At 49.3% G+C, this 11,789-nt stretch overlaps 1 protein-coding gene across 1 annotated transcript; it reads left to right on the top strand.

The window, feature by feature from the left end:
• The first annotated feature begins 542 nt into the window (after positions 1-542).
• Positions 543-11,023, top strand: LOC128310473 (uncharacterized). The gene is made up of 7 exons (XM_053047120.1): positions 543-1,080; positions 1,157-2,065; positions 2,130-3,401; positions 3,468-4,437; positions 4,528-9,120; positions 9,202-9,700; positions 9,782-11,023. Exons 1-7 carry the CDS (start codon positions 590-592, stop codon positions 10,450-10,452), a joined length of 9,405 nt encoding a protein of 3,134 aa, XP_052903080.1. The 5' UTR covers positions 543-589; the 3' UTR covers positions 10,453-11,023.
• Positions 11,024-11,789: the final 766 nt, after the last annotated feature.

Genomic DNA, 11,789 nt, shown 5'->3' with positions numbered 1-11,789 from the left:
AATGTTTTGACAAATATTAAGCCAAATTTAATTCAAAATGCCTCCATTCCCAGCGTATCGTGCACGTAAACAATGCCACCTTATGCCAAATGATGAAATGTCAAACCGAGGTGCATTTCGCGACCTGGTCCCGCATAACAACCTTGCTTCTGAATACACGTTGTTTGCTGGTGATTTCGGATCAACTAACTTTACGCTACAATTGTCAGATTCAACCAAGCGGTGTTATTTTAAAGGCACTTGTTCCACATCTTTGCCTCGCCGGTTTCGGCAGGATTGAATAACCATCGCTCTGCCGGAATAGGGACGGAAAGTGGAGACCGTTTTCATTGACCGTTTGCGTTGGGACTGTACGCGACTTGAAGTGTAGGTGCGCACCTTCTTTTCCGATGTGAAAACTGTGTGTTTGTGCGTGCTTGTGCGTGTATGTGTGTATGTGTGCTATACACGGTAGCAGTTGGTGGGTATCGAAACAACACAACCTAGCTGTTCTGCACCGGGCAGCAACATTGAGGTGTGCAGTGCAACCGGAAGATTATAATAGGACGTGTTAATACGGGGAAAACGAACGGAGTGTGTGCGTCGCGAAATGTCCATCTTGCTGCAGGAAACGGGTGGTGGTAACAGTGGCAGTACGGTGACCGCCGCAGCGACAACTCCTAGCGAGGACGGAAACATCGGCTCGTCCCTTACCGTCGACAGTGTTCCGATGACGAAGGAAACCTGTACGGGAGATTGTCGTTATGGCCGCAGCTGGAAGGAGTATGTGGAGTTGCTGGCACAGATGAGAGTGGTCGATGTGGACGAGGGTGAAATGGAAAAACAGCAGGACGAGACGTGTCCGGAAAGTGACTGTGTCTGTACGGCGCAACCCATTTCGTCCGAATGCCATAAAGACGGTGCGGGCAATCAGCAAAAGCCACAGCACAGTGAGAATGTATTTCCGCTCGACTGCTGCTGTCGAATGTGCAACACGTCGCGGGAAGTGGTGATGAAACTGTACGCGGAGGATTGCCAGTACAACTCGCTGTGGGATCGCTTGCAGTTGCTGATGAAGCAGTACTACGATCTGATACCGGAGTAAGTGACGCTAATCCCGCGGTGGGTGAATCCGCATCTATTCGCTCTAACGCATATCATGTGTTTCTCTCCATAGGTCCGAGGATAACGCGCTGTTCAATCAGTACATGGAGCTGATGAGCAAATCGTCCCTGAAATGGTTAACGGATGTGCGCTTTAGCAGGAATAACATTATCCAGATTTCACTCGCATCCAATCTGCCGCTGTCGAACGAGATGGCCTTCGTGATGCTAACGAACGTCCTGAGCACCCGTGATCCGCACCAGCTCTTCGAGCTGCTCTGCTTTCAGCTCCGGTCGATCGTGCAGGTGTATTGCGTCGGTCTCGAGGACTTGGTCACCGAGAACCCGGAGGACGGTAGTCGCCAGTTTAACGCGACCGAGGTGTTGAATTATATCGTTAACGGATACAAGAAGCTGCGCCAGTCCGCGCGAACCGTCACCCCTTTGCTGAACGTCCTGGAGCAGTGTCATATGGTCAAGTTCGGGCTCACCTGGTGGTTGATCAATCAACGCATTTTCCAACGCTACTTTTACTACGAGGTGCAGAGCATAGTACCGGATTGTATGAAACAGATGCGAGGTACCCTACCGGAACGCGAGTATCAAGAGCTGGTTGCGCGGTTCTTAAAGTTTGACAAGGAAATGGCAGATATTGCGCTCATGTGGGTTGATGTGTGGCCACTGCTATATGAGTACCACCGTTCGACCGATGATTGTGAGCGGCGTCACCGCATCAAGACGGTGCACGCGCTGCTGCAGTCCATACGCGGTGCACGCTACATGCCGAAGTCGCCGGAACTGTTTGAAAAGCCCGAACGACCGATAGCGGAGTGGATGGAGCTGAAAAACAGGAAGCTGGCATGGGAGTACGTGGTGCACTGTCTGAAAACGAAATGGATACCCGGCATTAGTACGCGCCTGACGAACGCAGCCGATGTCGTTAAGTGTCCCGGGTGTGATCGTCCATTGAACACGCACAACATGTGAGCATATTACCTGCAGTGCGAAACAATTGTAGCGCAAATCGTTAAATTCGTTTCTTTTTAGGGTGTGTGCATGTCTATCTTGCATTATCGGTGGTGGGATTTTTCCATACCGGCCGAAGAAGGAAGTCAACGAACGGTACGGCATGTGTACGTGTGCGAACATGATCGAAATATTGCTCGAAAGTCAAGGCAAGACTGTACCCGGCTGCGATGACGATAATGCGGTGGTAAACGCACATCAACTTTTGTCCTCATCGATGTTGCTAACCGACGGTGATGCTGGAAAGCGAAATGGATGCGCAAACACAGCCTCCCGGCTACAAAACGATGACCCGAAACTGGACGATCAAAAGGACAACCAGGAGCAGGATGCTGCCGCCTACCTTCCGCAAATGCAATCGTCGAGTGAAAATGAAGAGCTTTACCATATTGCGTGGGCCATATTCAAGCATCTCCCCGATCGAGTACCGTACAGATGGAACACCTTGGAACCGACGCGCTTTTGCACCTTCCAAGCATCGCCCTGCTCCTCGATTGCTTGCCGCGTAGCGGTCAACATTATCGCGATAAACTATCCCATCCACCTGTCCCGGCTGCTGATACATTCGTACAAACCGGTCAGCGAGGAACCGCGGCGCATCATGAAGGGTAACTGGAACACGAAGGCTCGTAATTCGCTGCGCAAGCTGTGCAGCAAACGTTGGCAAGAGGAGATGGACGATCAGATGCACCCGTTGCGGTTCGTCGATATGTTTTGGCCGCTGCAGAACCCTACGCTTAATCTGCCACGCGCGTCCGATTTGGCGGAATGGTTCATGCTCGACACGCAGGAACCACCGCGCAATGTGTTCTATCAGTATTTTACAAAGTTTTTCCTTGTGAAGGACGACGACATCGTCTTCGATGTGGAATGTTACGAGCGGGACCGGGAACGGTCGGTTTCGCCCAGCCGGATGCGCGAAAGTTTAATGCAGAAGCTGGAAACGCACAGCGCTGCGACGCTTACGACGTCTGCATCGTCCGGATCGTCCTCTTCGTCCTCCTCCTCCTCATCGTGCTTGTCTAGCTCAACCTCATCATCGTCCTCGTCGTCCTGTTCGTTTTCCACAGCTTCAGCAGCGTCGGTAGCGGCCGCTGCAGCTGCTGCAGCGGCAGCCGCCTCATCGTTTATCGAACCTATGGTTACCTCGACGGTCGCGAACGGGAGTGCAAATGAGGGCAGAGGTTGCACCTGTATTTGTAATAGTTGCGTGACGGAGTTTCTATCCCAGTCAGAAATGATGTCGAAACAGTTCGACCCGCTGGCCAGAGACTCGCTAACCCAGCGCACGAAGTACGTTTGATGCGCGTCATTTATGTAATCGGTTTTAATTCATTACTTTTTTGGTTTTATTTGCAGCATGCTGGAAATGGAGCTGAAAGCACTGTTGAAGGAACGGAATATGTTGCTGGAGAAGGGTGGAGGAATGAATGCATGCAAACTATTAAAGCGTGATGATTCATGCACTCCGAAAGCTGCCCACGAACCATCGAAAGTCGATTTGAATGTGGAAAGCGAGGTAACGAAATCATCTATTCCCACATCCGATGTGGGAACGAGGCTGGCAGAGGCTACCGATGCAGCGAACAGCACGGAACAGCAGCAGATTGGTAATTCGAAGGAAGTAAATGTGATATCTTCGAGCTGTGAGAAGGAAAGCGTAGCTGCTACGAATGCGCTAGTAGCGCCACAATCCAAAGCATCCGCTACCGCAACTGCCATTTCTCCATCGAAAGCATTGTTAAATGAAAACAACCCTAAAGATATACCTACAGCATCAACCTGTTCGATACCGCGATGCGATACTGCACAGACAACGGCTACGAATTCAGAGCTTCAAACACCCGCAAAACTATCTGCATTTGCAAAACTGGCCGCAAGTAAATTACCGACATCGGTCAGCAGTACCCCAGCCGGAAAATCAATACTAAAGCAGGAAGGTACCACGGCTAGTGCAAACGGTGCATCCGTGAAACCGAAATCACTTTCCGCCTCACAACCAACAACTGCTAACGGAAACCGTACGCTAACCATTCCTATCCCAGCAGCAGCAGCAGCGACACAAACGCACAGCACCAGCAAACCATGTCCCTGCGGGATGCCTTCGCACGCTCCAGGTGCAAAGGCAGGAACGGGTTCGAAAACGAGACCGGCTGCTGGTACAACAGCGCAAGGATCTACAGCTAGCGCAAGTACTGCCCACTCGAAAGAGGATCACAAAAAGTCGTGCCATCGTGGAACAGCGCCAGTCAGTGCAACCGGTGGAGATAAAACCGAAGGATCCTGCGTGTGCTATTATTGTACGCTGTTCGGGCAGAGTGTATGTTTAGTTAGTTTCAAACTTTTCCTATTTCGCAAGCTGGCTATTACTCTAACGCATTTTCTTTTTTTTGTGTAATTTTGCGCACTTTGTTTTTAGGAATGCAACCACAATCAACGGACAAACGAAACACGTGAAAAGTTGCGGAAGAAATTGCAGAACAAACAAGAGCAAAAAACTACATCTAACAACGGCACGGCTGCGGCGAAGGGCCTTAACGCGGTTGCTGTGAAGAAGGTTACAAGCAACAACGCCACTACACCGGTAGGATCAGCCGGTAAGGCAAGCGTGCCGCACAACACAGCATTATCTGCTCACAGCAACAGTAACACTGTTGCTGACAAATCAAACAAAAAGGGTGATAAATCTGCAACCGCTCCTTCAACGTCCGACAAGGGAAATCGATTTCAATCTATTGATGATCTGTTACGATTTATCGAAGGAGACGATACGTTTAAAGGTGCCAGCAACGCCCCAGCGAAGGGCAGCGGCAAATCAAATCGCCTGCAGTCGGCCGAAAAAGGTGAACACAAGCAGTCAACAAATACAGCAAGCATCCAGCCAGCCAAAAAATCCACCACGACAGCGTCGACGGCGACCGGTAAAGATTCGGATACGATAAAGAAGGCAAAGCTGAACGAGAGTCTCAAACTGATAGCAGAGCTGGAAGTTTTGCGGCAACGGTTTTACGACTGTCAGAAACATGAGCAGAAAGCCCTACAGCATCTCCAAGACCAGTCGGGACTGAGCAAAAAGGAACGGAAAGAGCTGCCGCTCAAGATACAGACGTATCGGCAGCAGAAGAATGAGCTGCACGCCACAATTAACAGGCTCGTCACCAGCATACGAAGTGAAATTCCGGAATATCCATTCAAGCTGGAAGCATTCACCGCTCCGCCATCGTGCTGCACTGCGCCACAGCAAAAACCGAGTCAGCAAAGCATTAATGCACCACGAGACGTGCAGGTCGGCGGGCGAAAGGTGGCACCGGGTGCCATGCTTCCGCCACCACCATCGACCCTCAATGCTGCGGGAAAAGCACACAACAATGTACATGCGGCAAGGCTTGCAAAGTTACACGAATCGATCAACAATTACAAACAGAAAAGACAGCATCAGTTTGGCGAGTTCCAACAGCAGCAGAATCAAATGATACATGACCATTTACAGCAGTTTAAACAGCAACCCCAGCAGCCGGCCGGACACAATGAGGCCACTTCCCAACAGTTAGTCACGATCAAGCGAACCTTCTTGCCCCATCCGCAGCCACAAATAACGGTTACGGCGAAGGGTGATTCACCAGATCAAGATCAAATATTGTACACGTTCGTCAATGGTAAGATGGTGCTAAGCAAGGAACCGCTTAATGCCGATGATCTAAGCAATCTTTATGATAAACCGGGCACACTGTGGGAACAAACCAAAAATGGTCCTGTTGCGATCGATCAAGCAAAGTTACAAAACACGAATCGCTTCGACCCAGATCGCGATGATCCACTTGCGCATATCGAGCCATTTAAAGATAGTGTTATTACACGAATCGACGATCTGACACGCGAGCAGGAGCTGATAAAAACTCTCCAGACTAACTGCAAGGGTGATCCAGAGATGCTCTGGTTAATTCAGAATTTAAAGAAAGATTTGCTCGAAATGCAAAAGAATTCACCACAACTATCCAGTAAAATAGGCGGTGTCGCGAACAAAAGCAACATTAAGGCGCCGTTGAATAAGCAACCCATCAAAAAAGAACCCGCCACCAAACCGATCCCCACCAGCGGTGATCAACAGGGAAGCAAAGGTAAAGCATCATCGTCCGCAAACGTACCGACGGTGGAGTTAAGCAAGGGCAAGAATACAAAGGATCGCAAAAAGGATAAACTGATTGAGGAGATAGATGAAATAGTTGCGCGACTAAATCTGCTAGATAGTGACGAAGAAGACGCGAAATCAACGTCAAAAAGGAAGCAAAAGTCATCGTCCTCATCGTCATCCCAGACAAAGGTTCTAAATCGAAAGCAAAGCAAAGACTCCATTGTATCCAGCGGAAGCGGGAATGCATCAGGAGGCTCTAAGCAACAAACAAAATCTCAATCGAAACAGCAGCAGACTGCTGGAGGGGTGCAAAATAAGAGCAGTCAATCGCAGGAGTCACAAAAAAAGAAAAAGGACTCAACAGCGGTAGCACAAAAACCAATCAAGGACGATAAACCCGTGGTAGGGGAAAATGTAATCAGCAAAAACAAGAGTAAGGCACAATCTCAGCAAGCAGCGGTTACAGTGGAGTCTACTGCAGCCTCAGTGGAAGCATCCACCAAAACGATCGTACGCAAAAAGGCACCCAAGACTTTCATCGATCCCGAGTTCGATAACAACGCGTTCCGACTGCTGAACATGGATGATTCCGAGTCAGATATTGAAGAGGAAGAAGAGATACCGGCAATAGAATCAGTGACCCCATTGCAGGAAGAAGAAATACCTCAAAGCTCTGCCCACCAACAGCCAAACTCGAACGTATCGGTAAAGGATTCGAAGAAGAAATCGAAAGAATCCATGCTGGAAGTGTCGTCTACCGGAGCAACTGAACAGCAAGGACAACTGGACAACTCGAACAGATCCGTCCCAGCTGCTGCGGCGAAAGGAGGTACGGAGAAAGAGAAAAAATCGTCGCAGAAGAAAGCAGCCAAACCAGAAAAGGAACCAAACCCGTCAGCCTCCGGTGGAGCTGGTTCTGGGAAGCAAACCCGGGATGACGTCGAAGGTTCGGCGAAGAGTGCAGGAACACCCATTGGGAATGGTGATGGTCCGGAATCGCGACCAAAGAAGCAAACACCAGCACAAGCAATGGTCGAGAAAATCAGTGCCCTGCTCGACAGTCCCGGTTTATCGAACCGGCAGCGAAAGCAAATGATACGCCAGCTTGAGCAAGCGCAAGCAACCATCCAATCGCAGCTGTTACAAAATGCGGCCAAAGCAACAAAGGCGAAAGTGCAAGCCCAGGCTCAGCAGGAGAAAATGGCTAATCAGATGGCTACGAGTATAGGCAACAGCGCGTCTAAATCATGCGCCAGCAAAGAAGCTAGCAACAGCAAACCACGACAAGCGAATGTACCTATAGGCTCAGTTGGCAATGGTAATGAATATAGCAGCAGTACTTCCGGCGCTCGCAACAGCCTTATGGAGCAACTGAAACGTGGTATTCGTGCAGAAGGGCTGGATCTTCCACCCGGAATTACGCTGACGCGCCTCGATGCGATACAGGCGGAAGCTCTGCGGCTAAAGCGCGAATCAATCCGAAAGCTTAGCGTACCGTTGAAGCCGGTCACACCGCCGCTCGACACTTCGGCCGCCATGCTTCCCGGTGCGTATGGTGCCGCCGGTTCGCCAAATGCTGGCATGTTTGTCGTAAATCCCATGTCACCGATAACGTTGCCCGGACAGCAGGACTCGGTTATCATGGTTAATACGGGCAAATTGAGGAGCCAGGAGCAGCAACAACAATCTTCCCTGGAAAATGGGACCGATCGTAAAAAGCGCAACAAGCGGCGCAAAAACAGGGGCAAAGATCTGGAGCAAAGCGAACATGTTCCTTCCTCAATCGGTACATCCATTAGCTCCGGCACCGAGGGATTGGCTGCCAATCACCTAGTGGACGGAAGCAACATTGTTACGCTACGCAATCCCATGTTCCACAGCGGGCCGATGGGTATGGGCGGTGTCGGGATGCATCCGCCCGGGGCACCCATGATGTCGGACGTACAGGGCGCACGGATGACGCTTGGGTACGATCAGCCTGCAAAGATTTTCAAAAATGACAACGGAATGTTTACGATACGCAATCCGGCACTGCATCATGCGGTATCTGGCGGTGCCCCACCGGAGGTGACCGGGTTCCGTCCATTTAACGCAGCCTACCTGGTGGAGAATGGAATTATGCCACCTTCTGGGAATATGCATCAACCGATGGGCACGGTACCGCATGTTACTGCTGCCGTATCGTCCTGTCCCAGTACAATGATGCCCGGTAGCGGCAACGTACCGGCCTACCTTCAGCAATATCCTCCACCAGCGCTGGATGACAGTATGGGACCACGTAAATGTAAATCCGTCATCGGGAGTGAGATGAAGAATGCTCAAAAGCAAAAGCAAAACTCGCTACAGCAGCAGGGTGTTATCGGTGGTGGATTACCACCAGCGCCCGGGCGTAGTTGGCAGCACATGAATGGAGGTACCGGTCAGGATATCTTCATCGCGCCTTCATCTTCTCCGAGCACCACTAATGTGGGCGGATTAGGAGAGTCTCACTATTCGTCGTTCAATCATTACAACCTATCTGGGCAGGATATGATCCACGGAGCACCCTCTGGAACTCCCGGCGCGTACGGCGCAAGCGGTATGATGGGACCGCCTGGATACTATCACGGCACTGGCAACGGTGCACCGGGATTGTCGAAAGCAGGAACATCCAATGTCAGTGCCATTGGTTCGGAACGATCACACGGTCTTTCGTATTTGGGTGGTGCAGATCCATCCGGAAGTTTGGCGACGCACTGTTGCGACGATGAAGCACCTAGCGCATTCTTTAACGGTAACAGTCTCGGAAGCCTGCCATCGGGGAGTATGAGCAACCGAACACGCTACGATGATCTTGCCTTCCTACAAAACTTACAACCGGGCCAACGGCTCAACAGTGAGGTGAGTGTGGTGTTTACATATTCGTTTTTCTTCTGTTAGTACAGTGATATTAATATTGTACAATATTCTCCCCTTGCCAAGGTTACCATACACAGCATCAATGAGTCGAAGATGCGTCGACAACAGGCACAAAACTATACGCACGACATTCAAATAACGGCCATACCGGCACCGTCATCTCCCACCGGTGGCAGAGCTGGAGGGTTGGGTGTGCCGGTGGCGTCAAGCACCGTGTCATTGCAACACTTGATGCAACAGTCACACCAAGCGCAGCTTCAGCAGCAGCAGCAACAGCAGCACCCAGACACTCAGCTGCACCTTTCTGATCTCAGTCCCGGTTCCGGTTCGGTGGGATCGGGCAGCGGTTCCGGCACCAGTACCGGCGTCACGCTGACCGATTTCATGGACAGCCGAGTGTCCGGCGGAAGCAGCACATCCACCACTGCCGATCTGTTGACGCCTTCGCTTGAGCTGGACGCGAAAAACTTTTTGCGCGATTATCAGCTAGGACAACTTCAGCAGCAGATGCAAGATTTGCAGCTACGGTCACAACAGCAGCCATTGACGGGAGAATTCGGAGGTATCTAACGTTTTGCAAGAACATTTTGCTAAAGATGGGCCGATAGGTCATTTACGCCTGTTTTCACCCATTTCTTTTTAGATAACTTGTTTGCCACGAAGCAACCGAAAGCGAATATCGGCGAACAGGAATCCGATGAGCAGGATCTGGAATCGCTCGAACGTTTAAATTATTTCCTAGCTGCATCGGGTGGAACTAGTAGCAATAGCATGAAAGTGAATCATAAACCATCTGCGGCTAATAGTTCAACAGCGGAAACAGCATCCACCACAACTGTGGACGATGTGGAGGAAGGCAATCCTGGTGGTGTTAGCATCGGTGGCGAAGAACTGCAACGACCGCAGCAGCCACCGATAGGCACACCTTCCAGCAAGAATCTTCAACAGCACCGTTTACAACAAAACGGGACACCTGTCTCAACGGCCGGTGGTATACTGTATCCGGCCACGGCCGACAGTCCCGCTTCCTCGGTGTCCGTATTCGATGGCATCTCTTCTTCACTCAGCAGTCAGGCTCACTCGTTCGATGATCTGTACACGGGCCTGCTAGCAACAGCTTCGCCACCGACGTCGATCTCCGGTAGTAACGAAAGCACCGGTTGTAACACGAACTTAAACTCTCAACTGACCATTCATCAATTGCCTCATCAGGTGAGTAACGACACGGGATATGTCACTTCGAGCGTTAACGGTCTGCCTGAGGCTAGCGTTGCAGCGAAATCCGCCGACAATGCCGACAGTCCTACTTCTTAAGCAATAAGTGAATTTATCACCTAAGCGCGAATGTTGCATACCAACCGAAAAATACCCAACAGCCAATTGATAATTTAAAAAAAAACGGAATGGCTTTAGAGCAACTTTGATTTTACAACTGCTTTTTCTTTGCCCTCGATCGGACAACTAAGACGCTTGAATGAGGGTGATCAACGAGGCACAGCCACCCAGGTTTACTCACCCAATTTTAACAGCATAACTCACCCTGATCGACAGAGAGTCAACGAAAACTTGCAACCTTTTTGCTGTTATGATTTGTCGCATTAATCTGTTCCCACTTTTGTTAAACGGGGTAGACACCACACCATTTTTGCCGATCGTCGCACACCTCTCAATCGAACGATTTGTTGATAGATTGCTTCGCTGCCGAACGAGAAAACGACTATGTACATACAATATTCGTCAAACTATGCAAGGTAGTATGTAAAACTTCCGAACGATATATACTACAGTCGAGTGCTGGGCAAGCATTGGAATTGGTAAACGATGGTATTAGATGTACTGCAGCAATCGGCAAAAAGAAATACGAGAAAAGAAATATAGCAAGATACCGGATGAAACATGATATAGTCGACTGCGGTATTTCTTTGAAGTTTCAGGCAAAATTAGAGAAATTTTAATCTCTTGAGCTTTGTTCAAGGTAAGTTTATTTACTAGTTTGCTTTCCTTTAAATTTACATGTTTTTTAAATGCTGTTCTTAACCATATACTCGGGCATGCCCGCAATGTATGGGTTTGACATCTCTGACACTCCATACATCTTTCGTTTGTGTAATGCATATAGTATATCTTTGGGCGTTAATATACTTCAAAGCACATGCACAGATGTTTATGCATCAAACTGTGATGCAATTGTGCAAACCCTTAAAATGTCCTGTTCATTTAAGTAGGACAATTACTTACGAATCACCCTGCTTACATTTTCAAATTATGTATTCTACCACAGGATGTTTTATTTATAATGATGTAAATAACTTGAACCGAAGGTCACCAATGCACCTGGGAACTTGTATCGAAACATCACATAGCTTATATGTACTCATGTCTGATTTTTTTCCGTTATATTCATATTTAAAATAAATTTTACATGCAAACATGGTCACGAGCCTCATTTCGCATAGGCAAGGGAACCGTATTAATCTCACGCTTACCTCGGCGTCAGCAAAAACTGTTTATTAAGTCTGGTCGCACTTATCTACCTAGTGCAAACCAAAACAACGTCTACAGTCGCAACGCATGACCAGTAAAAAAAGCGCACTGTATTACTCACTTTGATACAAAAACATACACGCGACTTCGTTGAAATTATTTCAGTC

Source organism: Anopheles moucheti, chromosome 2, assembly GCF_943734755.1.
Source record: "Anopheles moucheti chromosome 2, idAnoMoucSN_F20_07, whole genome shotgun sequence".
NCBI lineage: Eukaryota > Metazoa > Arthropoda > Insecta > Diptera > Culicidae > Anopheles > Anopheles moucheti.
The sequence above is the reverse complement of the archived record's forward strand: the minus strand, read 5'-3'. Positions and strand labels throughout refer to the sequence as shown.

Bases quoted from the DNA above. Each gene is read 5' to 3' on its own strand.
- LOC128310473 (XM_053047120.1), top strand. From the start codon at position 590: ATGTCCATCTTGCTGCAGGAAACGGGTGGTGGTAACAGTGGCAGTACG. The intron at 2,066-2,129 runs GTGAGCATATTA...GTTTCTTTTTAG, and splicing joins CCATTGAACACGCACAACAT to GGTGTGTGCATGTCTATCTT. The intron at 9,701-9,781 runs GTATCTAACGTT...ATTTCTTTTTAG, and splicing joins ATTGACGGGAGAATTCGGAG to ATAACTTGTTTGCCACGAAG.